This window comes from Rhinolophus sinicus, chromosome 8, assembly GCF_057876585.1.
Source record: "Rhinolophus sinicus isolate RSI-liver-muscle chromosome 8, RSI-T2T, whole genome shotgun sequence".
Lineage (NCBI taxonomy): Eukaryota > Metazoa > Chordata > Mammalia > Chiroptera > Rhinolophidae > Rhinolophus > Rhinolophus sinicus.
The window spans coordinates 82348748-82369354 of NC_142508.1; the positions used below are offsets into that span (position 1 = coordinate 82348748).

The following is a 20607-nucleotide window of genomic DNA, read 5'->3' on the forward strand; positions in this document are numbered from 1 at the left end:
TCCCTTTTCTACTACCTCTTGGCTTGGATGTGCTCCCTGCAGAGAGAGAAGCACTGACTGGAGGGGACCCAGGGGTCCTCATCCGAGCGCCAGCTCAGTGTGGCCCAAGCCCTCACTCCTAGCTGCCACCATCTGCTTCTGTCTGGTCTCTGCTCTCCCGAGATAATTTTTTAAATAAGCAGAAGGTACTTTACACAATGCTGTGTGACCACGTTGGTAACAAAGTTACGTTAGCTCCACTCAGTTACACCCGGGCTGGGGGGGGTTGGTTGCGAGGGCACACTTTGGGGTCTGGCAGTGCTTCATGTGGGGATCCCGGTCTTGGGTAAATTCCTCAATCTGCCTGAGCCTCAGTTTCCTCATCTGTAAAGAGGGAGTCGGCACCAACCTGCTGGCGGTGGCTGGGCGGATTGAAGCCATGGTAAGTCATTTGTTAGTTTTGTATCAAAGAGCTGGGCACAGCCTCCATCTGCCCAAAACCTCACTGAGGGGCAGCCTGATCACCAAAACCCAGAGACGCCCCAAGTGCCTGCAACTTGCTGTACTATTAGATTCATGAACACCTACTTTTGTTAGCATACGGACTATTTGAGCTAGGGACGAAAGCATTAACATTACTCCAATCAGAAAGCGTCCAGCTGGCCCGAGGACTGGGGGGCACACCGAAGGCTGGCTAGCCCCCCATCTTCAGGACAACTCAGGGCATGGGTCTCTTCCAGGAGACACCTTTTCTGAGTCTGTTTTCCACCTCCCATCGCCCCCACCCAGTCACGGCCACAGACTTTCACCCAACACAGGCCCCAGTGTGTGGCTGGCTGCTCACTTTTTTATTAACTCGCTGGTGCTGGGGGGGGGCTGTTTTCCATTATTTTACTGGATCAGTCCACTGCACATCCCTTTATCGTTGGCAATCTTCCTGGAGCTTGATGGCATTTTGAAAATATTTGCGTAGTTAGCAGGTTCATTTAGCAGGGAATTTCATGGTTGTGTTTTCATATGCCACCTCATTCCAGAAAGAATTTAAGGCAGCTGCAGCTCACATGCTAAACAGTTCTCCTGCACGCTGAGCTCAAGGAAGGTTGTAGGAGTGTCGGGTTTTTGCATTTCATCCAGCCTGGCCCTGGGGGGCTCGGGGCACAGCTGGAGCCCAGATTCTGGTATCCCCTGGCACCACCACTTACTAGCAGTGGCACCTTGGGGCAAACAAGTTCACCCCTCTCTAGGATTCCATTTCCTCATCTGTGGAAGAGGTTCCAGAAGTATCTTCGTCCCAGGTTGCGTGTGGGTGTACGAGTGGCCACTTTCCCACATACTAACTCAGTGCCACGTTTAAGAATAAACGTAATAAATACGCCTGGGCATTGGCTGGGGGCCCGGGCTCTGACGGAGGTGCTGCAGCCTATGCAGGCTTCCCCAGCTCAGCTGCTGGGAGCCCGGAGCAAAGTGTGTGCCTCCCTCTGACTGCTGTGGTTCGGGCGTGCTAGGTACCTTCACATCATGAGTTTAAGGCCCTGAGGTCCCGCGTGGGGACCTAACCCAGCTCTTGCCTTCTCACTTCTCCTCTTCGCTCTTTTCCCATTGTTGCCTCCAGCCACGCTTTCGGGGGTGGGGGGGGAAGGCAGGGGGCGGACTCAGTTGACAATTGCTGTGTGAGGTAGGCAGGGGTTGCATTGCTCTCCTGGTGTGCAGCCCAGAGCTGGACCTTGTAGGCGTTAGTCACAATGGTCAGTGGCTTGGCCTGTGGTAAGCTTCCTGGTGTTCCCATGGAGGGTTTGGGGGTGCACTGTATGTTCCTGGGGGGGAGTGTTCTGGGGGTGGGAGGCATGTCTTGACTGCCTGTTCTCTCCTCTCGCAGAGCCCACAACGATGGTGGTGTCAACGGCCAGCTCAGAAGCCCAGGTACTTTTCAAACAATTTTTAAGTTTGATACATATTAAAACTTGCATGTATGTAAATTAGAAATTACTTATGTATGTCAATTACTTAATGTGAATTAGAAAGCATATAAGTTTGCACAATTGTTTCTGTAGGGCAGGACATGGGTAAAATTCTCAAAGGGCTTAATTGATGGGCCTTGATTAAGAGACGATTCCCACAGAGTGTTGGGTGAGGAGAGAGACCCCTGGGGTGGAGTGGACTCCAACTCAGTGGCCTAGAGGGGCGGGGGAAGCGATGATACCTGGCCGCCCTCCCCCTTTCCCCTACCAGGCTCCTGGTGGTACCTCCCACTGACCAGAGGGAGCAACGGTGTGGTGTGTGGAGTGGGCACCTGGGCACCGTGTCTGGCAGGGGGGCAAAGGGGAAAACCAGCCCAGTGAGCAAGCCCAGAAATCCCCCCAGAACTCAGACCTCTCCTGTCTCTGGCCCACTCACCTGCCCCTAGGTAATAATTTGTCCTGAATTTGATGTTTATTGTTCCACTGCCTTTTGAAAAACAGTTCTGTGCAAGTATGTATTTATATATTAAACACAGTGTTTACCAAGGGGGGTGGGTACAGGCCAAAAGAGGCTGTACAGGCCAATTCATCCGTTGTGGAGAATTTAAAAACTAATAAAACCATATCAAAGCTTTCCTACGCCTGCTCACCACCACATGCTGGCAATTCTTAGTAATGTTGGCTGTTGAAACAATACATTTAGGATTGCTACAAGTTCTGTATTGTGCTAGATACAGTTTTCTGGGGTTTGGGGGGGAAACTGCGATGTGTTTTCAAGATTCATCCACATTGCTTTGCATGGCTGTTGTTCCCTCTTGCTGCTACACAATATTCTGGATAATTTCTTTATCCAAAGCTCAGGAGCACCCCCCTGCCTCTCAGGCATGCTCCGAGGCACGTCTCTGCTGTCCCCACATGGACGTGTGTCCACATCTGCCACTGCAAAGGAGACCTGTGGTTATTGATGTTGAAACCACTTACCAGGAACTTTGCATGTGGGGGTCTAATCTGGACTGCTGTGCCTGGAGGCTCGTCAATTCACCTGATGGCCCCACTCCAGGAAATGGGTGAGGGAGAGCTTGTGGTGTTGACCTCGACTCACCACACTCCTCCTTGGAGCCCTCTGCATGCTCAGCTCCTCTCACAGCTCCCTCAGTCACCGGGCTGGACCCTGGCTGCTCAGCATTGGGCCGCTGCAGCCAGTCCAGTTCCCAGAGGGAGGCTGGAGGTCTGGAGACTCTGGCTGGCTGCCCAGATTTTTCCTTTTGGGAAACAAGTACCCAGCGTGGGGCACAGAGGAGCTCTCAGGGAGCAGCTCTCAGAATGGAGGCTGCATTGCAGTTAACCCTTTCCCTGGGGAGGTGTTAGCTGAGGCCAGGGGGGGTGGGAGGCAGAGGCACGGGTGGGTCAGCACGCTGCGCTGGAGTTGGGGGCTCTGTCTGTCCTGCCCCATGTGGCAGAGTGGTCTCCATTGATAGACCAGGTCAGAACCACCGAGGGTCAGCAGGGCCTGTGGGGCTGATTCAGCAGATGTGACATTTGCTTCCACCACCGTTTCCTTCCTGGCACCTACTTCTGGGCGGAGAAGGACTTGGTGGGAGTCCGTGTGAACGGTGGCTCTTGCCGCCCAGTAGTCCTGAGGGGCACCAGGGTGCTCTCCAACCCCCTGCCCTGGGGGCCCCACCCAGGCTGGCCAGGGCCCTGCCCTTACAGGTCAGGTGTCACCAGCCTTTAGGCCTTGGCCTCTGCCCTCTGACTCATGATTCCAGGGTGTGACTCCCAGCTGGGTCTGTGACCTTGCCTGCCTAAAACAGACATCACAGCCGCCAAGGATGGGCTGGCCTTTGTTGGCTTCAGGCTGGAGCCTTGCTGTTTCCACTGGTCCCCCTGAGCCCAGCTGACCCCCCAGGTCCCCTCTAATTTCAGGGTGTTTTCTAAGGCATTTCTGCAGGACAGAGGCCTGTTCTCATGCTCTGTCCCCTACCCGATGCTGGCTCTCACCACCTATCCTCCTCCAGCTCTTCTCAGGCTGGTTGGCCTGGGCTCCCGGGGGTGGGAACGCTGGACTGAGAGGGAAGGCCAGGTGGATGGAGCGAGTGGAAGGGCGTGGCTAGTGAGGGCGTGGCCCCGCCTGCCTGAAGCAGCCTTCCACACGGCCATGGACAGGCCTGAGTCTCAAGTCTAGTTTGGCTGGTTGCTCGCTGCGGTCAAGTGACGTGACATCTGTGCCTCTGTCCTCTACCTATGACATGCGAGGTTATCTCGTGTGTTGTTTCAGGGTTAAGTGTCAGAGAGCTCAGCATCGTGCCTGTCTTAAGAGCTGTAGTCCTTTTCTGTGTACCTTTTGTATTACTGTCATAAAGGGAAAACACGGGGGCCATTTAAAACACAAACCAAGTGCTACGCTAACTAGAAGCAGCAGCCTGAGGTTCCTATTATCCCTCTGTGTTGAGCTGCACATGGCCAGCTCCAAACCGTACCCCACAGATTGCTTTCTGTCTGAGCAGAGCCCATGGTGAGCAGAGAACAGGAGGGGGCGGACGAACGTCCTCCACAGAATACTGCTCCCCGAGATGTTAATGGTAGCCCATGAAAGTGAGGTTCCCTGCCCAGTCACATTGAGAAATGCTGAGTTAAGAGGTCTCTCTCCTGCAAGACTCACAGATTTTTAATGTGCTAATGCACTAAAAAAAACTTAGTATGGAGAATTTCAAGCCTGCATGAAGCAAACAGAACAGTGCTCCGAGCCCTGGGCACATGGCACGTGGTGCCAACCATCGCAGCGCCTGCTTCCGGAGGAGCCCCCCCTCTCGCCCTCCCCCCACTCATACCATTACTCTTTAGGTTTTTCTTTTTCAGGTTAAATTTACACACCTTGAAATTTACATGCAGTTTTAAATATTTAAGTGAGGAGATGTCAATTTTTGTGACTTCAAGTGCCAAACTTTATCATGTATAGCTAATTTATTGAATAAGCTAGTCTTTCTCCTCTGATTTACAATATAGTCTTATGTTACATTAAAAGCTAATATTTAATTAGGTTATCTCTGTGTTTTGTAGTCAAATTTATTGGGGCATACTTTACACTCGAGTTTTTGATGAGTTCTGACAAATGTGTGTACCATTTCACCACAATCAAGGACACGGACCTCTTCCATCACCCCAAAAGTTCCTGTGCTCTTCCGATCCCCATCCCCACCCCAGCTCAGAACCACTGACCCGCTTCCGGTGGCTGTAGGTTAACGTTCCTAGAGTCCGGTATAAGGGAACCATGCTGGGTGGAGACGTTGGGCTGGCTCCCATCAGTCTTTCACGTGGACGACTGTGCAGTGGTTCACTCCTTTGTACAGCTACCTCGTTTTCCACTGTAAGGATGGGCCACATCTGTGTATCATCCACCAGGGGAAGGCCACATCTGTGTATCATCCAGGACAAGTCTTGTGTGGATGCATGTTTTTCTTTCTCAGGGTTAAATTCCCGGAAGAGGAGTTGCAGTCAGGTGGTAAATGCGTTTGGTTATAAAACGTGGCCAAACTCTTTCACTGTTTGGGGAGCATCCTAGTCATTCTGTGCCATGTGCTGGTTGTCCCCTGGTACACCACCTCTGGACGACAGCTGGTCGCTTCCATCGCACTGTTAGAAGCCTGTAATTCAAGCCCAGCCAGCTGTTGGTCTGTCGCCCATGACTGACTAGGCCCCTGTCCTGCAGATGGTGCAGTCGCTGGGTTTCGCCATCTACCGCGCGCTGGATTGGGGGCTGGACGAGAGCGAGGAGCGGGAGCTCAGCCCACAGCTGGAGAGGCTCATCGACCTGATGGCCAACAACGACTGCGACGACAGTGGCTGTGGGGTGGCTGACGAGGGCTACGGGGGCCCGGAGGAGGAGGAGGAGGCCGAGGGCGGCCCCCGCACCGTGCGCACCTTCAAGCAGGCCATGCGTCTGTGTGCAGCGCGCCTGACCGACCCCCGGGGCGCACAGGCCCACTACCAGGCCGTGTGCCGTGCGCTGTTCGTGGAGACGCTGGAGCTGCGGGCCTTCCTTGCCAGGGTCCGCGAGGCCAAGGAGGTGAGGCGTGGGACGGGGGCGGAGCTCGTAGAGGGGGCCGGGTGCCCAGGTGGTCACAGGAGGAGGTGGGGACAGGCCAAAGTGGTTCCTTCCTGGGGGGTTCCGAGGTCAGCAAGGCATGACCCCCTCTGTTCCTGCTCCCTGGGTGGGTCCTGCTGTTGGTCCAACAGGAGTGGAAATCGGCAGTGCAGGATCTGAATAGCTCACTGCATTCTTTGCCGGCGCTGTCCTACATGCCTTTGTATGTGTTAACTCAACTCTCACACTTTCTTCTTACCCAGTTTTGCACAGGGGGAGATGAGGCTCACAGATGCTAAGTAACTGGCTCTGGGACTCTTGGCCTCTGACCCCCTCCTGTTGCTGCTAAGTTACTTTTTAACCTCCCTGAGCCCCACGTTTACATCCGCAGAGGGGGTTGTGCCTCCTGCCTCCAACAACCTCTCCAGGTGCTGCTTTCTTCTGAAAATAGGAGGCTAAGGGCAGCCACTTCCTGCCACCAGGACCCACACAGAGGTGCTCCGTGTGCTTGGAGCTCTGAGCCGGGGCAGTTCAGTGAGAGGCATTTGCCCTGCCTGTGACAGTTCCACGTTGCTATCCACCCTCACCCCCACCCCCGTGGTTATCAGATGAGGAATTAGAGGCTCTGAGAGGCTGCGTCCCTCACCCCAAGTCGCAGAGCTAGTCCAGGGCAGAGCTGGCGTTCTCCCCAGGGCTGTCCTGCCCCTACATGGGCCCAGAGTTAGGGGCTGACAGTCTTCCCCTCCACTCTCCCAGCTTCTCCCTTGAAAGTGGGGGGTCAGTCCTTGAAATGGGAGGTCAGCTTCAGTCCTTGAAATGGGGGGTCTTGGTACAGGGACCCCTGCCTCCCATCACCACAGGTGAGAAAGTGGAGACTGGAGAACTTGAGGAATTTGCTCCCTCTGGTGCTTAGCCGGCAGAACTGGTCCCTGATTCCACTCTGACCCTTTTCAAGGGCTCTGTCTCTCCCTCTAATGAAGAAGCTATCTGGCCCACTTCCCTGACCCTCTGGGCCTGAGGAGGCTCTCAGGATCATCCTGCCTGGTGGGGCCTGGGACCCAGTGCAGGACAAGTCAGAACTGCTCTGGCTTTCACCTGCAGCCCAATCCATTGCCCAAGGGTGGGTAATTCCTTGGCCCCCCTCCCCTTCTTGGCTGCCCACCGCTCCTTGGTATCTTGGGAATGTCCTTCCAATGCTGTAATTAGTGGGCGGTCCTAATGCTTTTATCCGTCTTGCCCTGAAGTCACTTGTTCCCTGATCCAGACTCTGGCAGCTCTTTCTTTAGCAGGAGCCAACAGCGCTAGACTTTAGGCAGTTGGCCCAGGAGAAGTTCAGGGAATTGGTGTGGAAGGTCTCTCGGTGGGACACCGCAGGGCGGGCATTTGGGGCAGAGACAGCCTGCTCAGGGACAAGTGTAGGTAGTCCAGGAAGGATGCAGGACATACCCTTCATGAACCACCGGGTCACACACAGTTCTGTTTTTAGAATCACACACTTTGTGCTTCTCAGAGACTTGGCAGGGTTTTCTAGAGTTTGGCAAGTGGCTTGGGGCTAAAGCCGGGAAACCGGTTCTGTCTTAGTTGGGGGTGGGGGCTGTGTGCTTAAGGGCAGATGCTTCTCCCGGGTGGGGGAGTTGGTGATAACAGAGGCCCTGGCTGCTGCCAAGATACTGGACAATGAAGACAGAGGATCTAGAAGCTTTTCCCAAATTCTCAGCATAGAACAGTTACCTAACAATCCCTGATACCCTTCACTACGATGGTGGCAATTTCCCCTGTTCATAAAATACATGCTTGTGATTTTCTCAGGACTTGCTGAGTAACTCACCCACTCACCTGCCCATCCCCCCACCCATCATCCATCCATCCCCTGCCCACCCATCTGTTCCCCCACCCACCCTTCCCCACACTCATTCCTCCACCGATCCATCTCCTCACCCAGCTATCCCCCATCCATCCATCCCCCCACCACCCACCCACCCAACCATCCATTCATCCACCCATTCCTGCACCCATCCATCCATAACCCCCATCCATCTCTTTATTCATTCAACCAACATTGGAGACCTAGCGTGTGCTACGCTGTGCTATGAGCAGGAATACCATGGTGAGGGAAAAACAAAAACAGAAAATGTGGTTCTGGACTCATGGAGCCAATAGTCCAGGCAACAATTAAAGAAGCAGAGAGATAAGTGTAAGACTCCCACGGGGATCATGTGTGGAAAAGCGGCCGTGGGTGTTCTCATAGGGTGGGTGCGTGTGGCCCAGGCGAACAGGCTACGACAGGCATTCCTGACGTAGCGCCCTGTGAGCTGGATCTGAAGGAAAATGCTTCACAGATTAGGGAGGACAGGGCTGCCAGGCCTGCCTCTGCCACCTGTGGAGGGCTCAGCGCCTCCCTGGGGTATGTGGACCCGGTGAGAGAAGGTTCTGTGTGGGTGCTGTGCTGAAACCCCTGCCCTTGTCCGGGAGAAGCTGCCGGATACCTGATGGCACACTGAGTGCGCCGTGTAGTTCCAAGGCGGATGGTTTAGTTGCTCCAGGTATCTTTCTGAGCCCCAAAGCTTTGGCCAAAATACCCACTTGTCCCTTCTGAGCTGATGGAAGAGTGTCCCATGTGGTAAGGAACTGTCCCAGGTGGACGGACCGGCAGTATGCCCACATGCCTTGGCTGCCATTATGCCACCTTCTCCTGGACTAACAGATGCTGCAGAAGCTTCGGGAGGACGAGCCACAGGCAGAGCGGCCCCTGGCGGAGCTTGACAACCTGGGGCACACGGACTGGGTAAGACGCGGCCCCCCGGCCCCGGGACACGGAGGATCTGTGCCTGGAGGGCCCTGGGAACCCTGCAGTGGCTGAGGGCCGTTCTCATCCTCTCGGGGCCCAGGCCCGACTCTGGGTCCAGCTCATGCGGGAGCTCCGCCATGGAGTGAAGCTCAAGAAGGTGCAGGAGCAGGAGTTCAACCCACTGCCCACCGAGTTCCAGCTCACACCCTTCGAGATGCTCATGCAAGACATTCGCGCCAGGAACTACAAGCTGCGCAAGGTCATGGTGAGGGCCGCGCCCGCCCGGGTGCGCAGCCATGCCGCCCCTGGCTCCGAGGCCATGCCCGGTGTGCTGTTCTCTCACAATGTGTCCCCTACACATGGCCCCATTCCTGTAAGGGACACATTGTGTAGAGGGCAGGGAGGGGAAATGCAGGGTTTTGGAGGACCAGAGCCTTAGGCCACGCAGCCCTGGGTTTCTCCAAGGACTTTAAATGTGCGCATTCCCTCGACACTGTGATGGCCCTGAGGGGGGTGCCACCGACCCCATTTCCACATGAAGAACCGAGATGGGAAGTTAGTGCCCTGCTAAGCCCTGGAGCCCAAAGGGAGGGGTGCGGGGACCAGGCCTTAATGGCAGACTCCCCCTAGGGCACGCAGGCTATGGCTGCCTTCCCACCCTCCCCACAGGTGGATGGGGACATCCCTCCCAGGGTGAAGAAGGATGCCCACGAACTCATCCTGGACTTCATCCGCTCCCGGCCTCCCCTGAAGCAGGTGCTTGCTCTGCCCCGCCTCCTTCCCTGAGCGATGTGATAGTGTTTGTCCTGGGACTGGGGCCCCGCCCAGCAGCTCTCAGACTCCTGTCTGCCCCTGGTGGGCCTGCCGGAGTGTCCCGGAAGCCTCAGGCCTCAGACGGGGTTCCCCTAGCGTGCCCAGGCCAGGGCCCTGCCCCTCCTACCGTGAGCTGCCACACCCCTTGCAGGTCTCGGAGAGAAGGCTCCGCTCACCACCCCAGAGGCCGAGGACCCTTCACGAGAGGATGCTGGAGGAGGTCAAGCAGGAGCGTAGGCTGCGTCCCGTGCGGGGTGAGCCAGGGTCACCCCCACCCCATGTTTCCCCTCCCCTCTCACTCCCCTCATCTCCCCCTCTCCCTCACCTCCCTGCCTCCCCCAGGGTTTGGCTCTCTGCCCTGCATCCTCAACGCCTGCTCTGGGGACCTCAAGTCCACCTCCTGCATCAACCTGTCCACTACCGATGCGGGGAGCAGCACCCAACGCCCACGGCCCCGAGTCCTGCTCAAGGCACCCACCTTGGCAGAGATGGAGGAGATGACCACGTCTGAGGTCAGAGTCCACAGGTTCCTGAGAAGAGAACGTGGGTAGGAGAACAAGGAAGTGAGAAAGCGCTGAGTAAACCCAGGTGCAGCGTCCAGCTGTGTGGGACATTCACTGCTCAGGGCTGCTGCCAGCGCCCTCCTTTGAAGCTGGTGTCCTGCTGTGGGGCTGGGTCTGCCCTGGGAGCAAGCATGGAGGGCTCAGGGACCCTTCCCCATCTTGGCGGCTCAGAGCTACCCCTTCCCATAGCATACAAAGGGCTGAGACGGAAGTGCTCCATCATCTCGGGGCCGGGAGGCTGAGCAGCTCCCTGGTTGATGCGACAAGCCAGCATATCCCAACGTGGCTCCCCGTCCTGTCCTCGCTGCTCTCTGCCAGGAAGACCAGGGACGGTGGCCATCTCAGTGGGCCCCACCTGACACCAGACCTGTCCTCTCCAGTCCCTTGCGGAGGCCACAGGGAAGGGTTTAGTTTAGGGGGCACTTGCCTCCCACTGTCCAGAGGACAGTTAGGCTGGGCAGTGGGTAGAGGACAGCCCCGTGGCCTCAGTGGCCCCCACAGCATCCTGTGTCCTATGCTTTAGTGGGGGGTGGGCAGGCGGTGCTGGTGGGCACAGTGGTTAGGGTAGGGCTGGGTCTGGTGTGTCCGCAGGAGGAAGAGTCTCCATGTGGGGAGGTGACACTGAAGCGAGACCGCTCCTTCTCAGAGCACGACCTTGTCCAGCTCCGGAATGAAGTGGCTTCTGGGCTGCAGCCGGCCACTCAGCCCCCAGGAGGCTTGGAGCCATCTTGGGCCCACGCGAGCAGTGTGCACACCTTCAGGCCAAGCACCCAGGAGCAGGGCAAGTGCTGCCTCTCACCCCTATCCCTCGACGCTGTCCTGTGGCACTGTGTCCTCTGGTCTGGGTCCCAGTGTCTTCCTGAGCAGGCAGTACCCAGAGGTACAGGGAGCTCGTCTGGCAAGGAGGGTGTTTGACATTCTGTCCCAGGTGGCCTTCATCACCTCAGGCAGGCACCCTGCACTTTTTTAACTGAAAAACTTCTTTGTAAAATTAGTAATCTGTATTTATTGTAAAACATTTTTTTAAAACTTTAAAAATTCCCATGATCCTATAACCCAGAGATAATTACTATTAATGTACCGGTATTATATATAAAGAAAGCTAGATAGGTGGACAGATGACAGTGGGAGGGTGGGTGACGGATGGATGAATGGACAGATGGATAGGAAGCTGATTGACAGCCTTCTAGCTTGCGGGTGGTTTTCCTGTCGGTGGAAACGTGTCCGCACTGTAGATGGACTGCAGCAGACAGCACTCCAGAACCTGACTCGCTAGCTCAGTTCCTCAGGAGCCTCCCGCTTCCTGTCAGTCAGCAGAGGACAGTTCAGTTGTACTGTGCACTTAGTCCTGCATCGTAAGGGCTGTGTTCCACGAAGTGCCAAGAGGACATGGGGTTCTCAGCCCTCGAGACATGGCCAGGCCCCCTTCTCTGTCCTCAAGGTCACCTTGGCATGTAGCCACTTTCAGGACGGTCCCATTTGGTAGTTATGACTTCCCACTGTGAAGAGGGCCAGTTCCATACGTCACTGTCCCCCCAAACTTTCATCAAGACACAGAGACCCCATGGTGGAGGCGAGTCTGCCTTCTGCTACTCTTCCTCTCCGCCCTTTTGGGCCCCCAGTGTGAATTGCAGTGGGTGGGACCAACAGAGCAGGGAGGTCCCACATGGCCAGTGCTGTCTGCTTTGTTTGGCCAGCACTGTGGCTACATCATGGGACTCCCAACATTGGCTCATTCATGGGGCTCAGACTCCTTCAGGGGTTCCTGGGCCCTACCACACTGCATGGGCCCCTAATGTGGGTGACATGCTCTCTAGTTGACCTTTGCTTGATAACCTCCCCACCCCCACCCACCATGAAACTACCCCACTGTCTCCTGCTGCCTGGCAGGCCATCTTCCTCATCCCCAGGGTACCACCCTCTTACACCTGAATTCTGCCCAGTTGTCCTGACAAGGCCTCTGTACTCTTCCTCCAGGTTCCTTCTCTGTGAGTATCCAGTCCCAGCCTGACCTCAGCTCCTCCCGACCCAGTGAGCTGGGCACAGCCGAGGACAGGCTAGAGGCCTCTGCGGTCCCTGACACCAATCACCTGTGGCTGGTGAGTGAGGGTGGTGTTGCCATCCAGGGTGGCTGTCAGCATCCCTCCCCAGGACAAGGCTCTATCCTGAGCCTAAAGTGGGTGTGGCTGGGCCCCCAGCTGGCCCCTGGGAAGTTGGTCTTTGCTGCCACCTTTTGGGCCTTCTGGGCACTGGCGGCCCCCAGAAGAGAAGGACCTTGCTGGAGGGACAACCTGTATCTAAAGTTCTTAGTCCCAGCTCTGATGAGAGACCTGGCACCTTGTGCCTGGAAGTCTTTGTGATGTGACAGGAGAGCATGTTATGGGGTCGCAGCCGCTGCTCGCCCTCCCTGCACCTCGGGCTCATCAGCTGTGAAATTCTTTGTGACTGGTAATTGTGAAGAGCTAACACTCGCTGATGTTTTGAGGCCCCCACTTGGACCTCAGCCTTGGTGTATGATTTGATGAAATGGGATGATAGCCACTGGACACCTTGCTGGCATGTGGGGAGGTCAGTGGTGTGGTTTTTATCCTCATTTCCTTCAAGTTTTATCAAGAGGCTCAAATGAGAACAGATGTTAAAATGCTTTGAAAAGTGTGTCATATAAATGCAAGGTAGTGTAACTGTTAATATTCCCCAACTAAAGGTAATGTTTTCCCCTTTGAGTTCTGTATTTGTTATCTATTGCTAGATGAAAAATTACCCCCAAATTCAGCTTTAAACAACAACCCTTTATTATCTCACATAGTTTCTGAGGGTTAGGAAGCCAGAAGTGGCGCAGCTGGGTGGTCTGGCTCAGGGCCTCTCGAGAGGTTGCAGCTGGAGTGTCAGCCGGGGCTACTGTCTCATCTGAAGGCTCAGCTTGGGCTGCAGGAGCATGTCCCACGATGGCTCCTCACAGGCTGTGGGCAGGAGGCCTCAGTTCCTCCCCACGTGAACCCTCCCACAGGGCCACGTGAGTGTCCTCACAACATGGCGGCAGGTCTCCCAGAGCACATGCTCCAAGAGACAGCCAGGCAGAAGCCACCATGTCTTTATGACCAGGTCTCAGATGTGCCACCTTGTCATTTCCACCTTAATCTGTATATTAAAAGTGAGTCAATAAGTCCATTCTCTGGGGACCACTTCTTGAAGGGAGGGATGTTGAGAAATTGGGGACATACTTTACAATGGTAAGTCCCAGAGTGGTTTTCAACTCAGATCTTGAGAGTGCTTTCTTTGAGGTCAGTGAACCTCAGTGGCTTCATCACCACCACCCCAGCACACGCTCATGGCCCAACCTTGGGAGCAGGTTGCTGGTCTCTGTACCCGCTAGGGGAGCTCTTGGCCAAGTTTCCCATTACTGTGACACTTGTAAGGTTTAGAGGGGGATTACTTGATATCAATAGCAGCATCTAGCTACTGGAAATAGAAATCTGAAGCCAGAGGACCTGGTACTTCAGGTCAGAGTGGAGAGCTGTCCTGATACCACAGAGTAGCAGGCATTCATAAATCCTAACCATAATCCACTGAAAATCTGAAACAAAATTCAGTCTCCAACTCCCATCTTGGTGGTGCCCTCACACTGCCTCATCTTGGTTGCTAACATTTTCAGTCTGGGGGCTAGGCATTGAGCTCAGGGCTTTACACGTTATCTCAGTGGAGCTGAAAACAACCCCACCTGACAGAAGAGGAGCCGAGGCTTTGAGAGGCCAAGTTCTCTGCTAAGATCAGGGGGACATAACTTGTACTCACCATGATGTCCAAAGTGGTGGGCGGTTATGATGAGTGGGACACATGCCACCTGCGGTGGGCACACTCAGAGCCCCAAGTGGCGAGTACTGAGGGAAACAGGTGCTGGAGGACCCCAGGGCCTTCAGTTGCCAGGGAGGAGATGCTAAGAGGAGGGGAGGTGGCCCTGGGGAACCTGTTTGGTTTTGATCGGCTGTGTGTGCATGTGGGGAGCAAGGTGGGAGGCACATTCGTCAGTCGGGAGCACTGTAAACAAACGTAGGGATGAGCTGAAGGGTCGCATGAGCAATGTGGCTGGGGCTGGGGTAGGCCAGACGGCTGGCAGGGCCAGGTCACCGGAACCGAGCCTGCAGCAGGACACCATCAGAGAAGTGATGGGAGCTCGTGCAGCTCCTAGGCACGGGTGAGCGGAAGACCAGGGGGCTCTAGGAAAGTGCTAGGCTTGGGCAGACTGAGGCCAGGAAGATGTCAGGGTCCTCAGGGAAGAGAAGAACTTGTGGAGAGTCTCCTAGAAGGCCTGATGCCTGAGGGCCAGAGTGAGCACCATGCCCTGGACCCTCCCGCCCCTAGGAGTTCAGCCACCCCGTAGAGAGCCTTGCTCTGACTGTGGAGGAAGTGATGGATGTGCGCCGTGTGCTGGTGAAGGCTGAGATGGAGAAGTTCCAGCAGAACAAGGAACTCTTCAACAGCTTGAAGAAGGGGAAGGTGAGGCGGCCCGCACCCTGAACTGTCCCCTCACCAGGCTGGAGCCCTGCCTGGGGGGCAGGCGAGGAGGGGACTGGACCCAGTGAATTTTGGACAATACTGGGCTCTGACAAGGCCTTTTCTTACAGATTTGCTGCTGCTGCCGAACCAAGTTCTCGCTGTTCTCCTGGCCGCCCACCTGTCTCTTTTGCAAGAGGTGAGTCTTCTGTAAGTACCTTGGCTATGAATTAACATGGGGAAGATGAAGTAAGAAACCTGTAGGTCAGCACTGTCCAGTAGAACTTCCTGTCATCGTGGGGATGTCCTATCGTGCAGCATGGATGGTGCCACAAAGGAACTGTTTATTTTTAATTTAATTTAAATCGCTAATGGGCTCCCACTTTCAGCCAAGGCAACAAAAAGCTGCCTTCTAGCTGAAACAACCAAGAAACAAGAACGAAAACAAAAAGGAAAAAATATGAAACAATGGTATTCGAGACATTGGATATCAGGTGACAAACAGGAAGAAGACGGGGTGAGCCCTATGATCACCTCAACAGCCTGAAATTTCTAGGTCATGAGTCAGAGCCTGCTCAGCTCCTTGAGTGGAGGAGGTAGAGCTGAGAACTCAGGGCGACCAAGGCAGCTAGAACACCCAGTGCAGACTTGCAGAGAGGAGCCTCAGACGTGCAGAAGGTCCCCCTTGAGTATGCAGCAGAGTGCTGGTCAGCACACACATGCAAAGAAATTACTGAAGGCTGGCAAAGAATCATCCTGAAGCAGAGACTCACAGACTCCAGCCCATGGGCCAAATATGGCACACTCCATGTTTTGTTAATAAAGTCTTATTGGGACACAGCCACATCCATTTGTTTATACATTATTCATTTAGCCACACCTAAAACATTTACTATATAACCCTTTACAGAAGTTTGCTGGCCCTCTCCTAAAGGTTTAAAGGAAGAGTACTAGGAATCGTGTCTGCTCCCAGCAGCCATGGTGGAAATGTAATTTATTGGCCACTAAGTGGAACACACAGGAGGGTCTTGCCTCACTAGTGGGGAATAGTACCTAGGCTGTGCATTGCTCCAGACCTAACGAATCTCAAAATAACAAGATCTGAAAGGACCAAACTATTCCCAAGCATCCCAGAATAGGAATATAAAGTATCCCGTACCCATCAAGGTAAAACACCTGGCATTTAATCAAAGCTTATCAGTAATGTCAAGAAGCAGGAAAGCATGACCCACGATGAGAAAAAAATCACTCAAAACCACTCAGAACTTGCACAGATGTTAGAATAAGCAAATAAGGGCATTAAAAGTTTTGAACTGCATATCCTATGTTCAGAAAGTTAGAAACATGGAAGATATAAAGAAGACACAAATCAAACCTGGATTTGAAAACTAAATGTTTGGGATGAAATTTATACTGGATGAGATTAATGGCAGGTTAGACATTCAGAAGAGAGCAATAGAAACTACAGTGGTACAACGGTTTTCTAACGTAATCTGTTCTGGAAGACCATTCGAGTTCTGAAACATTTGAAAACCGAGGCACGGTTTCCCCATAGAAAGTAATGCATTAATGGATTAATCTGTTCCAGACCTTTAAAATCAACCCCTAAAACTGCAAATTTAGCATGAATTTTACTACCTAATGATACCATAGATCCATAAAATTTACGGCGTTTGTAAACTGAAATGTTCATCAACAGAGACGTTCGAAAACCGAGGTACCACTGTATTCAAACACTGAGAGTAAAAAGAATTTAAAAAATGACAAAGGTGTCAGTGAGCTGTGGGATAACATCAAGAAACCTGATGTAGGTGTATTTAAAGTCCCCAAAGGAGAAGTGGGGGACAGAAAAAATATTTGAAGAAATAATGGCTAAAAAAGTTTTCCAAATTTGATGAAAAATATAAACCCAGAAGAAACTCAATGAATCCCAAGTACAAGAAACATGAATAAAATCACACCAAGGCACATATTAATTAAATCGATCAAAACCAATGATAAAGAGAAAGTCTTCAATTCAGCCAGCAAACAAAGACACGATATGTGTAGAGGAAACACAAAGATGACTACAGACTTCTCGTCAAAACAATACAAGCAAGATGACACTGGAACAACACCTTTCAAGTACTGAAAGAAGAAAAATACTGTCAATCTAGAATTCTGTATCCAGCAAGAATGTGTTTCAAAAACCAAGGCAAAAGACATTTCCAGAAATAGAAAAGCCAAAAGAATTCTTCACCAGCAGACCCACACTAGAAAAACAGTCAAGCGAGGTCCTTCATGTAGAAGGAAAATGATACCAGATGGAAATCTGAATCCACACAAAGGATAAAGAGCAATGGAAGTAGCAACTACTTAGATAAATGTATGCTTATTGTCTTACAGCACTTTAAAAGGTAAACCAATATCCAGCACCCAACAAGGTAAAATTCAGTGTCTGGCATCCAAAGATTACCAGGCATGCAAAAAAATTAATAGCACTGTACTGTGGGGCTTAAATCTATAAGTAAAAAGTATCATAGCACCAGGGAGGGCAGAAATCAGAAGTATGCAATTGTAAGTTTCTTATATTCCACATGGAGTGGTGAAATATTACTTGAAGGTGATAAGCTAAAGACATATACTATAAGCCCAAAAGCAACCACTAAAATAACAAAATAGAGGAATAGCTTATGACAACAAAGATAAAATAGAATCATAAAAAATACTCAATACACAAGGCAGAAAAGGGTACCAAGAACAAATTGAGAAAAAAGAAAACAAAGAGCGAGATGATAGACTTAAACCCCACTATGTCAATGATCACATTAATTATAAATGGTCTAAACAACCTAATTGAAAGGCAGAGTTTCCCAGATTGATCAAAGAAAGCAAGATGATCTTTTGCCTACAAGACATGTACTTCATTTTTCTAAAGATTTTTATTAAAATATAGCTAACACGTAATATTATATGAATTTAAGAGGTACACCAGTTGTTCAGCAACCATCTGACACCGTACCACACTATCACAATATTATTGACTATATTCCCTATGCTGTACATTACATCACCATGAGTTGTTTGTTTTATGCCTGGAAATTTGGACTTCTTATTCCCCTTCACCTTTCCTCCCCTTTTTAATTTTTTAATTACAGTTGACATTCAGTATTATTTTATATTAATTTCAGGTGTACAGCATAGTGGTTAGACATTTGTATAATTTAAGAAGTGACCCCCCTGACTAGTCTACTAGCCACCTGGCACTATATATAGTTATTACCATATATTATTGACTATATTCCCTATGCTTTACATCCCCACGATTATTTTGTAATACCAATTTGTACTTCTTAATCCCTTCCCCTTTACCACCCTGCCCCCTAACCCCCCATCTATTACCCCAATAAATCTAGTACCCATCTGACACCACACATAGTTATTACAATATTATTGACTATATTCCTTATGCTGTACCCTACATCCCCATGACTACTGTGTAGCAACCAATTTGTACTTATTAATCCTTTCCCCCTTTTCACCCACACGCCCAACCCTCCTCCCATCAGGAAACCATCAAAATGTTCTCTGTATGTATAAGTCTGCTTCTGTTTTGTTTGTTTTGTTCTTTATATTTCACATATAAATCACATCTGTCTTTTCTCTGTCTGACACTCCACTCAGCACAGTACCCTCCAGATCCATTCATTTTGCAACCACAGATGGCAAAACCCATTCCCCTCCATGGCCAAGCAATATTCCATTGTATATATGTACCACTTACTCTTTATCCATTCATTTATCGCTGGACACCCAAGCTGCCTCCCCATCTTGGCCATTGTAAACAATGCTGCAATGAACATATGGATGCACATGTCCCCTCATAGTAGCGTTTTGAGTCTCTTTGCATAAATACCCAGAAGTGGGATTACTGGGTCTTCCTTTGTCTCCTTGTATAGCCTTTATTTTAGTCTATTTTGTCTGGTATAAGTATTGCTGCCCCAGCTCTTTTTTTTTTTTTTCCCCATTTCCATTTTCATGAAATATCTTTTTCCCATCCCTTTACTTTCCATCTGTGTATGTCTTTCAAGCTGAAGTGAGTCTCTTATCGGCAGCATATGTAAGGGTCTTGTTTTCTTAGCCATTCAGCCATCATCTCTCTTTTTTTTCTAATTGGGGAATATTTGAGAACAGTGTGTTTCTCCAGGGCCCGTCAGCTCCAAGTAGTTGTCCTTCAATCTAGTTGTGGAGGGCACAGCTCAGCTCCAAGTCCAGTTGCTGTTTTCAATCTTTAGTTGCAGGGGGCGCAGCCCAGTAAGCTTGTTGAAAGCTAGCACTCTAACCAACTGAGCCATCGGCCACCCCTCCGGAAGCTCAGTGGCAGCTGGTTGTCTTCAATCTAGTTGTGGAGGACGCAGCTCACTGGCCCATGTGGGAATTGAACCAGCAACCCTGTTGTTCAGAGCTCGCACTCTAACCAACTGAGCCATCCGAATGCCCGGCCACCTTCTCTTTTGATTGGGGCATTTAATCCATTTACATTTAAAGTAATTGTTGATAGATATGTAGCTATTGCCATTTGATTATTCATATATTTTATGTTTTTTTCAAGACACATACTTTAAAGACACCAATTAGTCGAAAGGAGGATAAAGATATACCATGCCAACACTAGTCTTAAGAAAGCTAGAGTCCATATATTAATATCATACAAAGTAGCTTGTAAAGGATATTAGCAATGATAAAGGAGTTCATTTCATAATGATGAAGGGAGGAAATAACAAACCTAAATATTACACACCTAACAACAGAGATTCAGAATACATGGAGCAGAAACTGATAGGCCTGCAAGGAAAAATGGATAAATCCTCAATTATGATTAGAGATTTTCATATCCTTCTCAACAATTGATAAAACTTGTAAACAGAAAAAAACTAAGGACATAGATGATTTGAACCACACTGTCAACCATTCTGATCTGACATTTGCCCAGCACTCCATCCAACAGCAGCAGAATACATTCTCAAGTGCACATGGAACGTTCCCCAAAATACACCACATTCTGGGTCATAAAACAAGTCTCAAAAATGTAAAAGGACTTGAGTCATACAAAGTAGGTTCCCTGACCGCAATGAAATAAAAGTAACCCAGAGATTTGTTGATGGCAAATTAATTATGGGACATCCATGCAAGAGAACATGGCGCCTTGTTTTACAAAATGAACTTGGACAATTTGTACTAATGTGGAGAAGAGCCCCTCGTGCGTATTTTTATCTCAAACGTGTATTTTTGTTATTACATATGAGGATGTAATGAGGATGAAGACTATTGCTAGCAGGGGTCAGCTCTGAGGACAGGGCTTTAGAGGAAAGGAATCCTTGGTCTATGTTACAATTCTAATATTCAGATTTTTTACAAGAAGGTATTTACTTTTGAAGTCCAGTGTGGGGAATGAAAAAAACTTAATCACTGCTTAAAACTGAGCATCTCGATTGAGGCCCCTGTGGCTCAGATGGTGCTTCTGTGGTGAGAAATGTCACACACACAAGTGTGGAGGGTGAGCTACTCTGAAAAAGAGCGAAGGGGGCAGAAGCATTTTGGATGTAGAGCTAAGTAAAAAGAAAATCAAGATTGGGAAGTAAAATGGAAGTAAAACACTGAAGCAAGCGGGGCCCAAGCAGAAGACAGGGACCGGCTGGCCGGGCAGGTGTGCCAGGGTGGACTTGGGGGCCAGGAGCGGCTGTGTCTTCGTGGCCTCTTCAGAGCTGACGCTGCCTTTCCTCTTTCCCTTCCAGAGCGGTCTGCATTTCCTGTTGCACAAAGGTGAGGATCTTCTGGGGTCTGAGCAAGGCCCCCAGGAGTGTCAGGTGTCGTGCTGCCTGGCGTGGCTTATCCAGGAGTGGTGGGGGCAGGGTGGGACGGGCCTCTGCCATCTCCGTCAGATGATCCCAC

General features: G+C 51.2%; 1 protein-coding gene across 3 annotated transcripts in view; it reads left to right on the forward strand.

The window, feature by feature from the left end:
- Positions 1-20607, forward strand: part of SPIRE2 (spire type actin nucleation factor 2) — a 31219-nt gene that overhangs the window by 8749 nt on the left and 1863 nt on the right. For 2 of the 3 annotated variants that reach the window (XM_088800393.1, XM_019740483.3), the window contains exons 2-13: positions 1856-1899; positions 5647-6003; positions 8726-8806; positions 8910-9074; positions 9479-9565; positions 9774-9876; positions 9965-10134; positions 10777-10966; positions 12163-12284; positions 14545-14679; positions 14808-14875; positions 20451-20478. In XM_088800393.1, the coding sequence (XP_088656519.1) occupies positions 1856-1899; positions 5647-6003; positions 8726-8806; positions 8910-9074; positions 9479-9565; positions 9774-9876; positions 9965-10134; positions 10777-10966; positions 12163-12284; positions 14545-14679; positions 14808-14875; positions 20451-20478 (1550 nt within the window). Of the gene's footprint in view, positions 1-1855; positions 1900-5646; positions 6004-8725; positions 8807-8909; positions 9075-9478; positions 9566-9773; positions 9877-9964; positions 10135-10776; positions 10967-12162; positions 12285-14544; positions 14680-14807; positions 14876-15232; positions 15523-20450; positions 20479-20607 lie in introns of those variants that run through there. The other variant, XM_019740484.3, reaches the window with a different exon arrangement.